General features: G+C 35.3%; 1 protein-coding gene across 1 annotated transcript in view; it reads left to right on the top strand.

Moving 5' to 3' along the window:
- The window catches only part of LOC109034371 (fatty acid synthase), a 44654-nt gene that overhangs the window by 1297 nt on the left and 21926 nt on the right, over positions 1-21431 (top strand). The window contains exons 2-17 of the mRNA XM_072299068.1: positions 2526-2681; positions 3302-3478; positions 6089-6289; positions 7751-7989; positions 8248-8478; positions 9279-9473; positions 12155-12289; positions 12758-12988; positions 14076-14265; positions 14901-15127; positions 15934-16238; positions 17222-17366; positions 18293-18394; positions 19104-19212; positions 19773-20071; positions 20857-21097. Coding sequence (XP_072155169.1) covers positions 2526-2681; positions 3302-3478; positions 6089-6289; positions 7751-7989; positions 8248-8478; positions 9279-9473; positions 12155-12289; positions 12758-12988; positions 14076-14265; positions 14901-15127; positions 15934-16238; positions 17222-17366; positions 18293-18394; positions 19104-19212; positions 19773-20071; positions 20857-21097 — 3183 coding nt within the window. The remainder of the gene's footprint in view (positions 1-2525; positions 2682-3301; positions 3479-6088; positions 6290-7750; positions 7990-8247; positions 8479-9278; positions 9474-12154; positions 12290-12757; positions 12989-14075; positions 14266-14900; positions 15128-15933; positions 16239-17221; positions 17367-18292; positions 18395-19103; positions 19213-19772; positions 20072-20856; positions 21098-21431) is intronic.

Raw genomic sequence — 21431 nt, 5'->3', positions numbered from 1 at the left:
ACCTCCAGATGTTTCTCTTAACTTGTAACAAACACGTATAAATTCAATTTTTACTGAAAAAAAATGCTATCTCGTTGATTTCAAACCATGCCTTGACATTTTGACGCAGTATCACTGAGGGTTGTCAAACGCGCTCAGCACAAAAAACAAAAAATTGATAAGTTTGACTTGAGTCGCCGTCTCTTTTTCTTTTCTTTTTCGGTTCGGCTTTATAGAAAATTCCAAGCACTCATGGGACCTAAGTTTCTTTTTCTCGGACTCCATCACATATTTCTATTTTTAACCCTCTTAAACAATCAGCTTGTTTGTATTAAACTCGCGACTACTGGTCGGATAGGGTCCTTAAATGTCCAGAAATGTACAAATATGCTCAAAAAAGTAACCAGGGTTTTTTTTTCTTGCCATGAAATTTCAAAGATCAAAGATATGTATCTCAATGGAGTAGTTGCATGACATTTTTTTAATTCAGTTTCTAAAAGTTCGAGGTCTACTGAGTATTAAGGTATTTTTTTAAAAAAATTTTGGTCACCGGAACTTTGAGAAATAGCTCCCCAATTTCTCCAAATTTTCCTTCAATCCAGGTAGCGGCAATGTGCCTATACTCCTGGTAGTCGAATAGTTATCGCAAATAACTCTCGCATTGCGTTCGGTGCAATGCGAGAAGTATTCATGCAGTCCTGTAGGCGCTGATATGAGTCTGACACCGACCGCACTGTCTGGCGTAATGCGTGTCGAATAGTTATCGCAAATAACTCTCGCATGGCGTTCGGTGCAATGCGAGAAGTATTCCTACAGTCTTGTAGGCGCTGATATGAGTCTGACACCGACCACACCTACACCGTGTTTGCCGCAATTATTCGCGTTACGACAAGCGCGGCATCGAACAATGTGGCTTTAAAGGCCCATGTTGTGTTTCGACGCCGTGTGAGCATTCCAACTGCCTCGTTTCTCATGATAAAATAATTTTTCTGAGAAAAGTTAGGAAAGCTCTCTATGTTCGCTTTTTAGATTGAATTGACCATTAAACAATGTACGAATTTTAGCATACAGCTACATGATTCTGTACCAGAATTCACGCAGAACACGATTCGCGCAACGAAAACTATTGATTTCAATTTCTAACTAAGATGTAACGTTTTTATTGTCCAATGGTTACGGGAACTCTGAATTGCCCGGACACAAGAGAAACAAAACCCTACAAAATGAGCACTACAACTGCTTTAGCAGACTTCTCAATCGAGCATTGTTTCTTTCTCACACTGTGTTGTTCAAAGTGTGTACAGCTTGAGCTGAGCGTCAAGACTGAGGCTGCCATATTTTCATATTACTGAGACTGTCATAGTGACGTGCAAAATCCAAGTAGATTATTCTTTCTTTCATAAGCGGAAAGGTTGAATCCGTTCATAAAAAAAAGTGATTCCCTCGGTCAGGAGTTAATCTAGGGTTAGGATTTCGGTCCCTCGAGCTCGATGTCGAGCGATCTTTATCCCCGTTGCCTATTGGTGTTCACACCGCAAGCCTGTAATCCTGGAATCGAAGGCTTGAGAATATTCTCCTCCTTTTTTTAAATCATTTTTTTTCAATTTTTTTTAAATGAGAAAGAAGCTAACTTTATAGCTTGAAATATATTCAGAATATTCCGCCGAAGGAGAAGACGAATTAAGATAGTTTAAATAAATTGCGTTGAGTATGGCAGGGAGTCTGCTTCTGCAACTTCTCAGAAAGAGATCCGTGGCTTCGCACTGTAATATCTCGTTCAAAAGTTGATCTCCGAACTTCCCTTTGTGTGAATATAGTTTATTATACCTACGTAAAATTTTGAAGTACGCTTCCCCCTTAAAATACATCAGTCCATCACCCAAGGACTCTCGAGCTGATCGACCAAAACATTCCCTCATTGCGCGCGAAAATATACCTACAACGTCGATAGAATATCTGCTAAATATTCACTAGTCGCTGTGACTTTCGCGCGCAATCTTGGAGTATTTCCGACGATTAGCTGAAATAATCGAAAATGTTGAATACTCCCTGTAAATATTCATCGGACACTGTAACTTTCGAGTGCAATGAGAAAGTGTTTCCGTCTATTAGCTGATGCAACCGGAAATGTTGAGTATTTCTGGCAGATATTCCTTTAGCGCTACTTTTTAGACAACTTTTGGGGGGATCAGGAGATGGCTTTGACTGACTCTTTTTGAATAAATGAGACACTTTTTCAGCATTATCGTCACCTTTAGAGCCTTACCTATTGCAGTAGAACGCCCCAGCTCCGGTTAGGCCGACTGCGGGTTTTGAGATCAAGGAGAAAATTTCTATCTATCATCAAATTTGTTCATTTTGGTGTGGGACACCAAATTGACCGAGGCCTCTCGAATTATCGTTTAACCCTACGAGACAAGCTCTCAAAATCCCTTCCTCCGTAAATAGTCGACATACATACTCTTCAACGGCTCCAAGTTACGTCTTTAAGATCGATTAGGGACTGAACGAGAGAAAGTTTTTAAATTTAATGTAATTTGTTCCAGGCCTTTGGAAGAACATTCCCAATGCTACGGGTAAAGTTAAAAACTATCTGCAGCTTGACGCAACATTTTTCGGACTGCTCCGTCCATTGGCCGACACCATGGATCCTCTGGTCAGAATCACCATGGAGAAAGTGTACGAGGCGATCGTGGATGCAGGTTGGTTTAGTTGACTTTTCAGCTCTGATTATCATATTGATGCAACCTTGCACAATGGGGGAGGGTTTCTTCTGCCAGTGCAAGTTAGAGGACATGAAAAGGACAGCACCTGATAGGAAAAATATAAGCATTTGAGAATAATTTCCTGAGGTATCTGAGGCCGAAATTTTAACACACTCCGTGGAACCCTTGACCTCAAATCACTTTGAAAACGCGTAAGTACCTAAGTGTATTTTAATGCACAAGCTCACGAGGAGCCCAAGGAGGTTTTTTAAGGCAAGGTGATTGCAAGGTGCATCTTAAAATTTCAGCTTTAAGCTCCATAAGGCTTTCTCGGACGTGCCGTGATCATCACTCCGTCTGCGGCTGGCGTCGGTCAAAACGCCTTCATTGTTCCGTCTAGGCAACACGGGCATCTATAGAGCAGTTATAGTTGCATCCAATATTGCGTAGCGTTGCACAGTGTGGGCTCTTTCAAACACAGCAATCTCTGCAGATTTTGAGTTGCCTCAAAAGAATATTTCGGACCCTGACTATTTGTAATTTAAGATATCTCCATCAATTATTTATTCATGCTCTGTCTTTAAAATACTCATACATCCTGAATTCGCCATTGCCAGGTGTGAATCCCAGCTCTTTGTATGGAAAGGACACCTTCGTCTATGCTTGCTCAAGCAACAGTGAAGCTGAAAGTTGCACAACTTGCACCATTCACTCAATCAGATCATACCTCTGGCTCATGACGCATGCGCATTGTTACCTTGCAAATCGTATATCAAATCTGTTGAATCTTCATGGTAAGTATGTAGCCATGAATGGTTTTGAAAATATCCGTTTTCCCACAGATGTACTTACTATTATTAAATTATGACTTGCTCCTTCATCCTTCTTTGCTAATCCTTCCATTTTTCATATGCATCAATCATAATTAATTTTGAGTTGTCAACAAAAATCGTTACATAATATTTTTTTTTTTTTTTTTTTTTTCAAAAAAAGTGCAGAATTTGGGTTTAGAACCTCGCGTGATAGACAAGTTAATCTACAAATCCTTTAGACACTATTTCTCAGCAATCTGAATACAATGAAAAATACTAGGACCTCAAGGATACCTGTTCTGTTGTAATTTAAAAAGAGTATATTGTACTCGCATACACTCGTAGAGCAGCGATTTCAAGTTAATTGGTATTTTGAGCATCGAGTTTTGGGCATAAATAGTTGTTGCAACAATTTTTAAGGTTCATTCGAAATAGACGCTTATTTTTTCGGCAAACAAGTGAAATCAAAAGGTTTTTCTTCCAGCTCTAATTAAGAAGAGTATTGATGAAAGTTATTTAATTTCGGAGTTTTTTCATTTGTTGAGTCCATAAAATGGAATTTTTGAGGAAACTGATTTATACGGTTATAGGACATTTCTTCAACGATTTTTTGTCTGCGCACCCTGTTTTTCCAGTTGTTTACGTCCACGCGTTTTTTCGGTGGGAGAGTTTCTTCCACGTACCTATTGAGACCCAAAGTTAATTGGTCCACGTGTAAAAACAAAGTCCACTAAGTGCACATGGCCGAAAGTACTCGTCTCAGCGCAAAGCAGAGTCAGGTCTTCGTGGCCTCAACAAGAAAACCGTGGAAAAAGATCCGCCGTCGCTACTCTGGCACCGGAACGGTGCCAGATGAACTGCATTGAAAAGCCTGGGTTCGGGCGCCATGAAGAAAAAGACGGAAAGAAATCGAAATTAAGAGAAAGAAATTAAAAAATTAAAGGGAAAAAGAAATTTAGCAAAGCTCGATTTGATGCTCCTCAGACGGCGCATCACTACTTCACTCTCCTTCTTAAAAAGTCGGAAGAGTGCTTCAAAATTTATAGAGATTTATTTAATTACCGCCTTGAAAGATTCCTCATAAATGAATCAATAAAAAAAAAAAAAAAAATGCTCGTATAAAGAAGAAAATATGCTTACATAAAAAGAAAAGTCACTCACGTCCACGTCAAGCAGAAACCCGCTTTCATTCCGCGATTTTATTCTTGATTCAAAATAAAATCCTCTTTACGGCATACTCAAGAATGTTTCTGCCTAAATTGAGTCATTTTTTCTCTGATGAAATTCAAAAATTATGCCAAACGTTATTAAATACGGACGCGAGAACTTAGTGAGTTTTGTGACTACTGCTCTCTTTTTGTGCCGTAGTATCTTTATTTATTTTGCGAGGAAAGCTCCGTCCTCTCAAAGGATACCTGTCATTCTTGATACGTTGGAGCGTCTTCAATTTCGTCTGATGCTGTACAACATCTCTGTTGCGAAATAGTTGCTTGAAGCGCCGTGGTACGCCGCCTCGCGGCGGCGGGCGAGTGCGACCAGCGCGACACGCGTAGTGGCGCCTACAAACCTAACAGGGATACTTCACGCAGTGCGCAATGCGTGAAGTAGCGCCTACAAACCTAACAGGGATACTTCACGCATTGCGCACTGCGTGAAGTATCCGTGTTAGGTTTGTAGGCGCCAGTGCGCGACACGCGCTGGCAGCACAACGCTCCGACCCGTGTTCGGATCTAATATTTAAACTCGCAGAGTCAGCGTTTTACAACTCATGATTTTGCAATGTTTGCACACTCTGCATGAATTATCCCCATCTAAATCGATGGGGGGAAAATATTTATTAAAGGAAAACATACTGTGTGTTTTGTAAATATTCAGATGATTCCGTGTGAAATTTAATGATTGCCAAAGCACTTTAAATTATTATTTTATATTTTGTGCTTTTACTGTGCTGCAGCGTCGTGTACGCGCAACCAAATAACGCTCAAAATAGGACTATTTGACTCTGATAGATCTATGTACAAACGGGTTAAAACCAAAGATTGTGTGTTTCTTTTTTTTTTCTTTGATTCATTTTTGTAGTATCGAGTATGTAGTATGAGATTAGTATCGATGCTGTCGCTTCGAAAATTTTAAGGATAAAAATAAAACCAAATATTCACCAATGACAATTTGAAATGATGAATCTAAAGGAGAAAGTAACATTTCATTTACAAAATGAGTTATCACAACACCACCTCCTTCTCTCTCAATTTACTCATTTCAATATTGTCATTATAATTTTACACACGGACTATAAAAAATGACGCTTGGACCAAGTCACTGATGCCAATTTTACACACGAACTTAAACTACGGGGCAAAACAGGTGTGCGGACAAAAAACCATGGACAAAATATCCTGAAACCCCCATTAGTTATAAAAAAGTAGCCTGTATTCTTCCAATTGGGTCAAAATGATTCTCTGAAATCAATTTGGTTCTTTTAAAAAATCGTAATTTTTATTCACACAAAACTAACAATCCTTTCGATCCTTTTCTTTTTTGTATATTGGTGCCTCTTCTCGGTGAATAAACTGCTTAATTACTTCTCTACAGGCTCCAGTGTGACAACTTTTTCAAGCTTCACCGGTGGTTTGGATATTCTCAAGTTGGCTGCAGATGACATCAAAAAAGGGCGAGCAAAAAACGCCTTAGTCATTGTCTCAAATGTAGTTCAGTACCCTGAAGTGATGAGAAGCCATAACTCGCTAGGAATGTTAAGTCCAAATGGTGATACAAAACCTTTCGATGAGGACGGTATGTATTTGCTTTCTACCCTTCTTCAAAACAAATGTTTTTAGAAGTTCGTATGTGATTTGCAGAGACAAGAGACCCTCCACTGGCCTCTTAATTGGCTACAGGTGGAAGCTTTTACTTTCAGGGAATCAACACTTCCTAATGGACAATCCATAGGGAGCAACAGTCATCTACCCTACTAGGTGAATGGTGAGCTTTGGAAGGCGTCATAAGCCAAACAAGTTTACCAAACTTCGCTTTCTTCATAAAATGAAACTCCCCGCACACTGTTAACCATTGACCTAGTAGGTAGGTCAACTGTTGAATGCTGAAGTCTCGAAAGTAAAAGCTTCCACCATTGCCAAGATGCCAGTGAAGAGGTCTCTTGTGTCTTAGCTTTTTTTTTTCAAAGTTATAATTATTCCCTCTAAAATAGCAATGACCAAAATAAGTCCTGGTTTGATCAACAGATAGTTCCAATTTTATGGCCAGCAATCAATCGCATTGTTACCAGAAGCAAAAATTGCAATATGTTATAATCTGTTGCAATTCATTACAATCGACTGTGATTTACCTGTTGCGTTAGAATTGCTGTTTTATTCATTTTCAATGATGTTATTTAGTTGAAAATTTGTTATGAAATTGCGATTCTATAGTGACTGTATATCCATTTTATCCTTAAGAAAAATTGAAATGAAATTGGGTAAAATTGCTTGAATGTTGTTGATCCTTGCAATTCTATCTTCATTAAGTAACAATGAAATCTCAGGTTTGGTTAAAGAAGTTGCAACTTTCCCGTTGAATAATGCTGCTTAGGTAAAAGACCAAAAACCTGAGAAATAGTCGGTTGCAAGACAGGCAGCACTATCCAGGGAGTATATCAAGGGGGAGCTAGAGTATTCAACAGAGTATTTCATCACACATTACTTATGAATTTTCATGTAACATTCCAGAGAAAAAAACCAAGTAATTTTTACATTTTTCTCCCTCTATTTTTTGTTTTTCATCTTAATGCAGCCTTCCCATGCCTGATTCATTGATTTACTACACCTTTTGTGGTATTTTTGGAAAACGAAGGGTTGCAGAAAGGTGTCTAGTGCCACATAATGGAGAATTTAAGGGCATGGGTAGGTGTCTAAAAACCCAATTGCTTCCATCACATTATTTTTGAACAGCCTCTAAGATTCTACAATTTGATCTGTCTTTCTCATATTCATAGTATCATCATTAGAATAAAGAAAAGTTCATTCATATGATTTAGGTTTTTTATTCGCTAATTGAAGTCCACTCACCTGAAACTATGTGGAGAGAAAAAAAGTACTGAAAAATACCTAGAAATAAGTATAGTGGAAAATGATTTTTGAAGGCAATGAAGAGATGGTGGGACAATGGGACATAGCATGTCCTATTCGCAGTGTAAGAAATCATTCATCTTACTTGAAAAAAATAATTTGTGAGCAATTTTTCTTTCTTGTTCTCTAGCTGACGGCTATGGACGAAGTGATGGAGCAGTGGTTCTATTCTTACAACGAGCTGAAGATGCAAGAAGAATCTATGGTAGAATAGCTCATATCAACGTAAGCCAGGGAAATGATGTACCAAGAAACATCCTCTCTGTCAAGCCAGAATCCTTCAAAGCCTTTCTATCTGAGTTTTATACCTTCTGCAAAGTTCCTCCTTCAGAAGTCTCCTTTTACGAAGCCTATGGTTGCGGAGTCCCAGTAAGTTTTCCTAAGAAAAATGATATTTTTAAGCAAGCCTGTACATTAGTGCATTAGGGCACTTAGAAACTCTCCAAATGTAGATAGAGGTAACCCAAGTGAACAGAAATTATTCTTTTTAAAAATTAACATAATGTACCTCCCAGGTCTGAAGTCCTCTTATGAATGGCTCCAATTATTTATTCCAAATTTTCATTTAATTTATCTTTTTAGGTATAAACGTTTCTTTTTAATTGTTAATCTTTTTAACAATTGCAGGTGATTGATGAGGTAGAATTGAATGTGGTCACTGAATTTTTTTGCAAAAATCGGAAAAGTCGACTGAAAATTGGATCAGTAAAAAGTAACACCGGCCACACAGAGGCAGCATCGTCTTGTATCTCCATCATTAAAGCTCTAATTGCTCTAGACTCCGGTTTTATTCCCCCAAATATCAACTATCACACTCCGAACTCCAAAATTCCTGGTCTCACGGATGGTCGGTTGGAGGTTTGATTTTTTATTTTAACATACTTATGTCATACTTATCCTTGAATGTCAAACCATTACGGCTGTCCAAAATTTATGTATCCGATCACAGTGTATCTACCAGAATGGTAGGATAGTGCTGGGTCCAAACTATTCTACGGAGGAAATCAAAGCCATAAAAGTCCGATATTATGATTAGAGCTATAAAGTAAGCTCTAATGTGTTTCAAAGCTAGACTGAGGGGGAAGAAGGGGGAGTCGGAGTGTGTTCAGCTCAGGCACTCTTAGCGTATCTCGATCTTAAAGTACGATCAGTTTTCAGAGATGTCCAATGATTGCTGTCAGAGGAAGTTCCAGGCAGCGATCAAGCCATGAAATGTGCAGAAATAGAGAATTGCAAGACAATGATAGAAGAGGCTATTTGCTCCATGGATTCGTAACAGAATTTCCAATGTTTACAAGTCTTTTCTTGTAATTTTTTTAATGAAAATACGGTTCAATTTATTTTTCACCAATATTCTACCTATCTGAGAAACCTCCATGATGATTTTGTTGCTGAAAAAAATTTTCTAGTCCTGTTTGATCAGGAATGAATTAAATTGTGCAGTTATGGTGGTTACATGCTTTTTCTATCCACTCACTTTTCTTTTCGTTTGATCATTATGAAATTTCGGATTTTTGAAAAGTAGTATAATATAGCATGGTACCGCAATAAAACAATGCATATTTGTGCGCTACTGCAGTATACTTTCTTCAAAACAATTGATCCGTCATTTCTCTTGAAAATTTTGTTTCAGTTTTTTCTTTATTTTGAAATTTTAGGTTGTCACTGAAAAAGATGCTCTAGATGGTGACTACATTGCAGTCAACTGCTTTAATCTGTTTGGAGGAATAGGTCATATTCTGTTGAAAAAAAGTAATCCAAAAGGAACCGTCTCCAAATTACCTAGTCCTATACCAAGGCTAATTCTGTTTTCAGCCAGGCATGATTTGGGTATCGCTGAAGTCATGACGAAGGTATGGTAATCGTCTGTATTATTATCAGTTGTTTGCTTAAACACACCATTAAATACAAATTGTAAATGCATTTAATTTTAATCTTTCAAATTTTAGGAAATCTTCACTTGTAAGTGTTCGGAATTTCCCAAATTTATTATCCTAAGATATTTTCCATACCAATACTTCAGCTCTAGTATGTTTCCTTCATTTTTATGTCATCCATCATTGAATGTCATTAAGTAGTACAGAACATTTTTCGCCATTTAAAAAGTAATCTCTCTATTGTGAGGATGGATTTGGCCTAAATTCAGTTAAATGGAGGAGGAATGTGAAGTAATTATTTACTCAATCCCATCTGTAAATTAAACTCTGTGCATTGTATAGCTGAAATGGTGGGCTTGAGCATATGAAACGTATTTTCATTGACATTTTTCCATCTAGATTCGTCTGGCTGAATAAAATATAAGCAAGAAGTGCATTCAGCAGAACAGACCTATTTATAAGAGGGCAATAACATCCAAATGGAATTGGAATTCAATGGAGTCTTAAGTGGTTTTTACAAGTGCTCCCAGCTCCTTGCTTTCGGCTCTCAGTCATGCCTCTTGCTTTCTTTCAGTTTTGTCTCTACATAAGTCACTAATCCTAAGTTATTGTGTGTATGCACGTGTTGGACATTTTAATGTAGGTAGTTCTGTACTACTGGATTATGCCAAATTGCAGTTCCAACAGTCATTTTCTAAAATAAAAAAATAAAAATAAAAATAATAAAAAAAAACGAATTTTAATCGGGAAAGTTTGGTGGTCCAAAGAATTCATATGCCTTTTTCAAAAATTAAAAATTCATTAACCTTGAAGTGAGTTTATATTCTCTTTACTTGGATACTAGGGGCTTATGGGGCTGTACCTGTACACTTTCACTTTCACATGTTTTTTTTTTTATTTATATTCATTTAATTTTCTGTTTTGTTTTTGAATCAGGTCTAATTATTTTTTTGAGAGAATAAATATAACAAATGTTTTCAAAAATTGTAATTTTATTTAGTAAACTTTAAACTAAAATAAAAAATAAAATAAAATTTAAAAAATAATTCTAAAAATAAAATTTAGAGATGAGTAATAAAATAATAACAACACTATTAAACAGAATTATAAGTCTTATTATTTTCTCTGAACTGTTTATTTTTAAAATGTTTAAAAACAAAACGGAATAGACAAAGTCCAAATAGTAACTAACAGAAGAGGAAAGATTTAAATGCAGTATCCGGAATGCAGCTGCATTCCGGATGCGTTAAAAGGTGGGAAGGAGGGAGGGACGGACTGAGAAACTGAAAAAAGTACGTTACGTAACGGTAAATATTAAATAAACTTACCTATATATGGATCCTTGAACTTTAAAGCAATAAGGTCCATCACCCGGAATATCAATTCGATTTGCAGAGAAAGAGGCAAAAGCAACAGCGATATTATAATTTCTGATATGCTTTATGAAATTTGGAGAATATAAAAATAATGATTTCAAATCGGTATTTGTCCGAATACTCGGTAAAGAAATTAAGCCATTTTGGCAGCAGTTATTAAAATGACCATTGGACATTTCACCCTGAAAATGGCGAGCATCACAATGATGACAAATTATATTCATTGAACCGACTGAAAATTTGGTAACAAAATTTTCATCAAAGTTCTGATCATCAATTTTATACTTCCGAAATGAAGAACTGAAACTTTGATTTTCTATACTAATAACAGAATTAAGTTCTTGCTTCACTAAACGAACATGCGAAGAATTCTGGAAAACGCGACCACGTTTTGGAGGACGACCGCCTCGGTCATTGAAAATTTCACTCATAACAACTGTTAAATTTAAAATTAAAATTAGTAAAAATTATTATTATTTTAACAAAATCATAACTGAAAAGTTCAATATTTAAATTAAAAAAAATAAACCAGAAGAAAAAGGATGAAATGAAAATGGAAATTAATAATAAACATATTTATACACATTGAAAAGAAACAGCGTGAAAAGTTCTGATCGGAAATGAGAAAAAAAACTTGGAGGTTATTGACTTAATGAGGAAAAATTGGCAATAGGAAAAAGATGGAACCAATCATGAAAAACCGTAAAAAAAAAAAAACGCGGGAAAAGAAAAATGTAAGTTGATGGCAGTTGAGTGTTGGAAGTAACCTCACTTAATGATGATTGTTGAACGAAAACAGCTGATAAAAAGACAGCAAACAGTAAAGTAAGATGCGTAGCAACAAAACTTTTCCGAAAAACAAAAAACAAAAAACCCCCACTTCCCCTCATCCAATTTATGAGTTTTTAGGGATTTAAAAATCGGGGACGAACCCCAGAAAATAATTTATAGTTTTCCCGAAGCATTGAGAACAACACCTTTCAAATGAACCAACGCCCCTCGCAATTAGTACAGTGGTTGATTCACAATTTCATTCTATTTTTCAAATTAAATATTAAGATTATAATAAGTATAGGTAGAAATGTATTTTTGGTAACATAGCTCCTTTAAGGATGTTTGGAAAATAGAAGACTGTGGCAATTAGTTGTTATAGAGTGCTGTGAAGCAGCTCTCATGTAGGTACGTAAAGAAAATGTAGATTTAAGGGAAAACTTCAGTATTTCTTAGACTAATTACCCTTCTTTTCCTTTTCCCTTTTTTTTCTTTAAATTTTCTTTCTAGATAGAATCAGGACCAATGAGTTCAGATTATCATGATCTAGTTCAAGCAGTTTTCTCCAAAAATATTTCCGGCCATTTTTATCGTGGATACACAATTCTTCCAATTGAAGAATCATCACCCATACATGGATCACTGGTGAGAAAATTAGAATAATTTCGAATAGAATTGAATTTTATTTCATTTTTTCCATTCTGAATACGAAAAAACTGAAAAACTGAGTCATTCACAGGAGCTGCATACAAGTAGCAACAAATAACAAGTAACAATAATCTATAAAAAAAATCATTACATTGATGATTTAATATTGCAGTATTGATTGCATTTTTTTTAAATGATTTATTTTAAAATAAATGTCAATTTTTTTTAAATCTCCTGTTTATCTCACAAGATTGATACATCTTTTATCACTCACCGCTTAGGAGACTGTAAAACAAAGTTCAGTTTCAACAAGTTCATTATTCCTAAATATCAGTTCTGTCATAATTATGAATTTAGCCTAATTTTGGTGTGAGCAGTGTAGCCCATCATCTAAAATACAAGCCACCCATGTTTTGTTTCTACGTAGAATTGCAAGTTTTCCAATAATGTTTTCGAATTTTACAGGAAATGATCTCTGAAAATCGATCTGTGTGGTTCATTTGCACTGGGATGGGGTGTCAGTGGACGAGTATGGCAAGTGAGCTCATGTCATTTCCGGTGTTTGCCAAATCACTGCAGGAGTGTGCAAAAATTATGACACCCTTTGGAGTAGACTTGATAGACGTTATCACTCGAAATGACAAAACTATTTTTGAAAATATTATAAATTGTTTTATTGGCATAACAGCAATTCAGGTGTGTACTTCAATGTGCTCTCTAGTTTTATAGTTTGTGATTTTAATATGGCCCTCTTGTCAAACTTTGTTTTATCAATTTAAAGGATACAAACTACCAAACTCAAAATAATTCAATGCCAGTTAAATTACATTATTTCTCGTTCAAGTGGTCTATACGACTTTTTAGACACTAAAACAGGGATTTTCTCAGCGTTAACTCGTAGGAAATCCCTGTCTAATTGTAAATTTTTCAGCATAAGTGTTACAATATTGCTGAATCATTGATGAAAAAAAGCTCTGCCCCTTTTTTAGGGGGGAAAAGATAGGCTGCAGACCTTGAATTCAAGATTTTTTTGCTTTAACCATGGTCCCATGGTGGTATCAAAAGATGTGCTGTCATATTTCCTCACAAAACCAATTATTAAAGTATAGAAAAATTTACTTTATACATCCCATTTTTTTTAAAAAAAATTGATACACCAAAAGTTGTAGTTCATAGGTTTAGTGTCCTCAAAAGATCTTGAACATCATATCATAAAAAATGATGAAATTAAATAATGCCCAGTTCCTTCCACTTTTGCACCATCCTTTATGTAAATTATATAACATCAGAATTTCTTTCATTTTCAGGACCCCTCTTCATTTGTCTTCTCTTTAAAACAAAATAAAATATTCAATACCATAAATTATATTTATTTCTTCTACTGCATCTTTGAAACTTGCTCAATACAGTGAACTTGTCTTATATTACCTACAGTGTTCTATAAGAGGGGGCTCAAAACTATCCTAGACAAAATGTACCTCGCCTTAGAATATAATTTGAATTCGAAGTTGGATACCTACCTTTTTATAAGTATCTTTGCTCAACTCCCAATGTTTTAAGCAGATGAATGAGGTAATACACCTGAATCTGGTTTGGACTTAAATTGAATGCCCATTTCCTTAATTTATTATAATCACTTCTCTTCTCTTTGTTTTCCATACATATTCCCTATTTTGATCAATGTCTCTAAGAAATCTCCCAAAAATGAGGTGGCCTCATGAAGTAATCATAACTGCACTTTTTTTAAGTTACTTATTTGTTTCAATTCTAACTCTAATTATAGATTGGTCTGGTGGATCTCCTACTCGCCCTTGGAATCGTGTATGATGGTATCATTGGTCATTCTCTCGGTGAAACTTGCTGTGCGTATGCAGATGGTTGTTTTACAAAAGAGCAAGCGATGATGTGCTCTTATTTTAGAGGAAAATCGTCGATTGATGCTCCTGTTTCAAATGGACTCATGGTAGCTGTCGGTACGTTTACTGTTGACTATTTCTAAATTTTATGATTTTATGTTATCGAATATTTTCATAACTGGTGGTTTTATTTCCTTGTCTAAGTAAGTGCCCTCTGAGCAGTGGGCTGATCATTGAAAGTTTAAAGCAGCCTGATAAGACATCGAAATGCGATGTATTGCATGGTAGGGATAGGGACATGGACATGGTTCAGTTACAGGACATGGTTAGTAGTTCTAAATGGTTTACTTCTCTTCGCTGCCTTTAATTAGTGTTAAAATACAGAGTGTTTCAAACTGAAAATTTGAAATATGTAGGAAAGCATGTCCTCTTTTTATTTAAATCAACGTTATCAATTACCCTCAGAAACATTAGACATATTTTTTAATCAGTAAGAGCGTGAAATAGTGAATGGTGTTAGTACCAATTGATGTTTCAGTGACTCATCTATCAAATTATGAGGCAACCAAACTTTTGAAAGCCTTCAAATATCATCCCTTAATCTTTATCCTCAAAATTCATGAGATGCAAAACTTAGAAACCAATTTAGGTAGATTGAACAAGAGGTTCATACTTTTCATTTTACAGCTAACAGTATCCACCTCTCAGCGAATTAAATCTAAAATATCATGAAATCGATTTTTTTTTTGCAGGTGCGAATTATAAGGAGCTAAGGGATTTACCTCCCACTGTTGTCGTTGGATGTCGAAATTCCTCAACCAGTTGCACATTAAGTGGCTTAGCTGAGGATGTTACATCTTATTGCAATAAGTTAAAAGAAAGGAACATTTTCCACAAAATTGTGAGTACAGGCAACCGAGCATACCACTCGCAATACATTGTTGAAGCTGGCAAGCAGTTCAAGCAAGATTTTCAGAGTGTAAGTTGAACGGCTATTCCGCCCTCATTTAAGCAAATTTTTGAACCTTTGCTGTCCTTGGAAATAGGAACCTTCGCTTGAAGAACTCTAAATTAAGATGTTGATACCACCGCTTCAAAAAGGTTTTACAAAAAAAGGTGCAAAGTAGACAAAATACTTTAAAGTACAAAGAAAACAGGTATAGTGGGCACAAAACTCAAAAAAAAATTAGCGAGATGTTTTGCTGGCTGACCCTAGTACTACAAGTCGAGAAATGGAGGAAAAGAAAACGCTCAAAAATGAATGGAATAAAATGAAGTAAAGTACAAAAACCATGTTTCTCATGTGACACTATATTTCGACGGTGTAAGTCGGCAGTCACATAACTCGGTTTGCGACGTTGCAGACTTCCTGTCATACTTTATTTTTTTAATAGGAAACTACTCAACAGCAATTCTTTAAAACTGTCATGATTTTTCTTCTCTGTGTAACGAAAATTCTGCAAAAACTTCAAGGAATGATGTCAATTTGTTCTCCTTTAAAAAAATAACATAAAGGCGGACATTTTCAGACACCGCAAACGAAATATGTGATTGCCGACTTACACCGTCGATTTATAATAATACTCATTGAATTTTCTTACATATTTATCTTATCAGTTTTTCGTGAGATGTATGTAACTGTTTTATTCGGACCTTAATCTTCAAATTCTTTGACTTCTTTGATCTGATTCTCAAATTGCATTCATCCAAATAATGAAAACCTTAAAAGTATTTAATTCGTTTTTATTCTACCGCAGCCAATAATTTTTTGTTCATGTTCAACAGTTTGTCCCGTACCCAAAGAAGAGATCGAGCAAATGGATCAGTTCTTCCGTACCTGAGGAACTCTGGTCATCAGAACTGGCAAGTTATTCATCAGCGGAGTATCATTATAATAATTTCGTCAATACTGTGCTCTTTGATGCTGCATGCAGTCATATCCCAGAAAATGCTGTCGTCATAGAAGTCGCCCCTCATGGTCTCCTTCAATCTATTCTTACAAGAGAGCTTCCAGCAAGTTGCATCCACATCCCACTCATGAAACGGGAAGCTGGAAATCAAGTTAAGTTTCTGCTCAGCGCAATAGGAAAGTAAGTCGGTGCTTTACTCCTCAAATGGTCGCTTTTAAGAAAAATAAGTGTACAGTAAGACCTCGAATTATCGGTCGCAATTCAACGGATTCCGCGATTTAACGGATCGATCCTCCGGTCCCTTCAGCAGGACCCACTAGCACGATTTAACGAATTCGGCCTCAGGTCCCGTGAAATCCGATAGATCGAGGTCTTGCTGTAATTCTTTCCAATAATTTGATAAAATTTATGTTTATCTATGAAAGCGTCATCTTATCAGGCACGGTAGGAGGTGAAAGGTACTAGAGTCCATAGGAAAGGGATCCTAGTGCCCTAAATCCTAAAATTTACCACCACTTGTACTTGATGGTTACCACATGGTAATACTGCCAAGAAATACCTCTTGCATTTGATGGTCACTAAATGGTATCACTGCCAAAGGAAGTGTTTCGCAAGCATCTATCACCAAAAAACTAAAATAATTTGAAGGAAACTGAGTTATGGCGGTTTGAAAGTATTAGCTCAAGAACATAGTTTCATAAAAAAGTGTTTAAAGTCTCAATCTGTCATGTTTGTGACACATAATTGTCTGAAGACAATACAACTTCATGATCTTGATTGGCATTAAAATGAGCTGCTTGCAATTCATCCTTTGGGGTTTTAGAGAGCGTTTTATATTTAAAATATACTTGCCTGGCTATGAAATATATTGAAAGGGTCAAATGGTTTTTATATCAATCAATTTAAATCTGTACAAAACTTATAGCTGGTAATTTGATATTACTTTTTTATGGATTTTTGTTCCAACGTGATGAAACTCCCCCTTCCAAAAAATCTGTCTCTGTGTACCCACTTTCCCTTATCAGGAAGGTCTTCTCTCCTGAAAACTGTCTTAAATATTCAAATGACCCCAAAAAAACTTCAATGAAAGTCGTTTCGTCAGTAAACTGTGGAGGGTCTAACTAATATTTAAATACAAATAAGAAACTGAATAATGATTCTAGGTTGTATACTGCAGGGTTAGAGGTACAGTTGGATGCACTTTACCCGCCTCCAAAGTTCCCGATTTCATCATGCGTTCCATCCTTGGTTCCTTTGATGACGTGGAATCACTCTGATGAATGGAGTATCAGTGAATTTACTGGAGATGTAAGTATTGCTTTAATTTTTCAACCATCAACCATCGCATTTCTTGTAATAACAATTAAATGCTATTTGTACAAGTGATAGATGTTGAGTTCTGAAGTTCCAAAAATTAAACGCTCCAAGTTTTCAAAGCTTTGCATTTTAATACCTTTTGAATTTTTGCGCATATAAGTATATTTACAAAATTGAATACAAAAAACAGCAAAAAAACTATGATAATTTTAGATGCATTGTTGAAATAAACTTACCTGTTACTAGTTAGTTTCTCTGTTTACAAAACGCAACGGAACAGTCCCATTAACTTTTGGATATCGTTGAGCATTGGGTAAGAATATTGGATATTCACATTAAAGCCGACTCGTCATCTGGTAATTCGAATGGAGTCAAAAATTACCAACCTAATTGTGTTTTCAAAGTCTTAGTTTAGCCCATTGTGTGCTGTTTTTACAGAGAGAATGGGAATAGAAGCTTATAAAGACTTGTCATGTAAAGAAATGAAGAAATAAAATAATGGAAGGGGAGATGAAGGACTTGATATTATGAAGAAAACCATGCACCCTAAATCTGCTGTACTAGTTCAATGTTTAGATCAAAGTTGTCATGCAGCAGGCATCTGTCACTGTTGCCCTCTTTAGTGCCGCTTTGATTATTTTTTATACTAAGTCAACGGTCAACGTGCTATGGCGTTGATGTGTATTATCCTTAATGTGAAATTTCTACAAGGCTTCAGGATTGAGTTATATTTTGTGTTTTTTCTATTAGATATCTATCTTATTTTATTTTATTCTTTGGTTTTTATTTAGAAAAGATAATATCAACCCAATCACTATATACTGTTGAATAATGATCGGACCAAAAACACAAACTCAACGCTCAATTCTTGACTGTTTAATTAATTAGTTTCGGTGAAATTTGTTACTATGTTTTAGGAGCCACGAACAATTACAATTGATTTGAAGTCAAGCAAGTTTAAGTTTCTCCTTCATCATCAGATCGAAGGGAAAATAATTTTGCCAGCAGCATTCTTATTGGTGACTATCTTTCCTTTTACTCTCTGCTCTAAAATTCCCTCCACTGGAAAAAAATGTTGTTTTTGATTCTTTGGATCTTTGTCGATATACATGAATACATTGATTTCTACGACCTCATAAGCAACCAACGCATGATACAGGACAATTTTAAACATTAATGTAGAGTAAACAGAAAAAATTTATAGCCATGATAATTTACATTTTTTGTCATTGTCCGATGAATAATTATTATTTCTGGCACTCCTTATTTTACAGTGTGATGTGTTTGTACGCAATGGGTGAATGTTTGTGAGAAGTACTAACATTGCAAACCACTCTACATAGTTTGCTAAAATTTTTGTTTTACTCTTTTATTTTTATCTCTCTGGGGTTTCTTTTTTGTCCTCTTGGCTTTTAGATTTTAGTTTTTATTCTTTATCAAGCATTCATAAATTATGTGATTTTATAGCCCTTTTGCACAACTTTACAGGTTTTCCAATGAAATCTCAACAGAACTAAGTAAAGCTCGACATAGTTGCTTTGCATTTTAGATAATGCTTACTTAAAATGTAGGTCTTATCCTACAAGAAGAACTTATTCTAGGATGAAGAGGCTCTAAAATTTTCATTTTTATGTCATCTCAGAAACATCTCTTTCCCTAAGAGGGTTATTTTGCCAATATTTAACTCATGGGTTTTATCCTTTGTTTTCATTTTTCATAATTTCTCAGGTTAAATTAATGGAAGACCTGTGCAAGCTTCAGAAAGTGGATTTGAGTAGTTCTACAATTCTTGCAGAAGACTTGATCTTTGAAAAACACTTGACGCTAGACATCAACGGTATGTCATTTTATGTTCCAGTATGTCATTTTATGTTCCATAACTTTAGTTAATTATGTGATATTTAAATGTGTGTGATGGTGTGCTGTATTGAAATTAAAAAATAGATCAAAACAAGTAAATCTAATAAAATCACATAGTGTTTCCGAAAGAAAAAACGTTTGAAAAAGCTTGAATTACCTGACTGAAATAGTTTTTTCAAATTTAAAACTCATTATCGAATCTCAAATTATTAGCACACATAACATTATTATAAACTAGACAAATTTGAGAAAAAGCAACTTTTAACACACAATTTTCTGGTGCTGGCAGTTGTCAGTTAATGGCAAACTGTCCATTCCCTGCTTTCTCTAAAATTCGTTTTTTTGTACACGCATTATTTCTCCTCTAGACCAACCGCAACCAACTCAAGAAAAACTGGATGAGTTCAAACCTGCCCCACCTATTGCAACTAGCCAGAACTGATTGCAATTGCAATCGACTTTAAATTAGATTTGTCGTAACATCCCTCCTACAAAGGGTTCTTAAATGTGTGCTTTTCCAAATTTTTCCCCCTACAGATAATCTTGAAATCATTGTTCAGCGAAGTGTAGCAAATGGAAACTTTGAATTTTTCCATGAGAGTGGAACATTGTTAAGCGGCTTTATGAACGTACTGCCTTTGGACAACAATAGAAAAACATCTGAAGATAACTGGTATGAGAACAATATGTCCCGCTTCAGTCAGTTGAGCTGCCAGAACAGCACCAATGTTCGTTTTGATAAAATGGATCTGGTTGTCTTGTTTGAAAGCGTCGGAATACAAATTTCTAGTCCTTTTGACCTTGTTGAGCGACTCATTCTCAACGAAGATGGTATGTAACTTGTTTTTAAATTTTCTATCTCTATATTTTATCAGACTAGAATCTTTAAGTTTCCAAATCAGTTATTTTTTCTTTTAGTTTTCTTTCTTTGTTTGGGGGTAATAATTCACAACATTTTTCATTCTTTGCAAAAAGAGAAGAAATTTTCCTCTTCTTATAAAATGGATCTTGTTGTCTTGTTTGAAAGCGTCGGAATACAAATTTCTAGTCCTTTTGACCTTGTTGAGCGACTCATTCTCAACGAAGATGGTATGTAACATGTTTTTAAATTTTCTATCTCTATATTTTATCAGTCTAGAATCTTTAAGTTTCCAAATCAGTTATTTTTTCTTTTAGTTTTCTTTCTTTGTTTGGGGGTAATAATTCACAACATTTTTCATTCTTCGCAAAAAGAGAAGAAATCTTCCTCTTCTTATAAAATGGATCTTGTTGTCTTGTTTGAAAGCGTCGGAATACAAATTTCTAGTCCTTTTGACCTCGTTGTGCGACTCATTCTCAAAGAAGATGGTATGTAACATGTTTTTAAATTTTCTACCTCTATATTTTATCAGTCTAGAATCTTTAAGTTTCCAAATCAGTTATTTTTTCTTTTAGTTTTTTTTCTTTGTTTGGGGGTAATAATTCACAACATTTTTCATTCTTCGCAAATAGAGAAGAAATTTTCCTCTTCTTATAAAATGGATCTTGTTGTCTTGTTTGAAATCGCGGAATACAAATATCTAGTCCTTTTGACCTTGTTGAGCGACTCATTCTCAACGAGGATGGTAAGTAACATGTTTTTAAATTTTCTATCTCTATATTTTATCAGTCTAGAATCTTTAAGTTTCCAAATCAGTTATTTTTTCTTTTAGTTTTCTTTCTTTGTTTGGGGGTAATAATTCACAACATTTTTCATTCTTTGCAAAGAGAGAAGAAATTTTCCTCTTCTTATAAAATGGATCTTGTTGTCTTGTTTGAAAGCGTCGGAATACAAATATCTAGTCCTTTTGACCTTGTTGAGCGACTCATTCTCAACGAGGATGGTAAGTAACATGTTTTTAAATTTTCTATCTCTATATTTTATCAGTCTAGAATCTTTAAGTTTCCAAATCAGTTTTTTTTCTTTTAGTTTTCTTTCTTTGTTTGGGGGTAATAATTCACAACATTTTTCATTCTTCGCAAAAAGAGAAGAAATTTTCCTCTTCTTATAAAATGGATCTTGTTGTCTTGTTTGAAAGCGTCGGAATACAAATATCTAGTCCTTTTGACCTTGTTGTGCGACTCATTCTCAAAGAAGATGGTATGTAACATGTTTTTAAATTTTCTATCTCTATATTTTATCAGTCTAGAATCTTTAAGTTTCCAAATCAGTTATTT

The sequence above is a fragment of the Bemisia tabaci genome, chromosome 4 (genome assembly GCF_918797505.1).
Source record: "Bemisia tabaci chromosome 4, PGI_BMITA_v3".
Taxonomy (NCBI): Eukaryota; Metazoa; Arthropoda; class Insecta; order Hemiptera; family Aleyrodidae; genus Bemisia; species Bemisia tabaci.
Note: the sequence above shows the minus strand (reverse complement) of the source record. Positions and strands in the feature narration are given on the sequence as shown.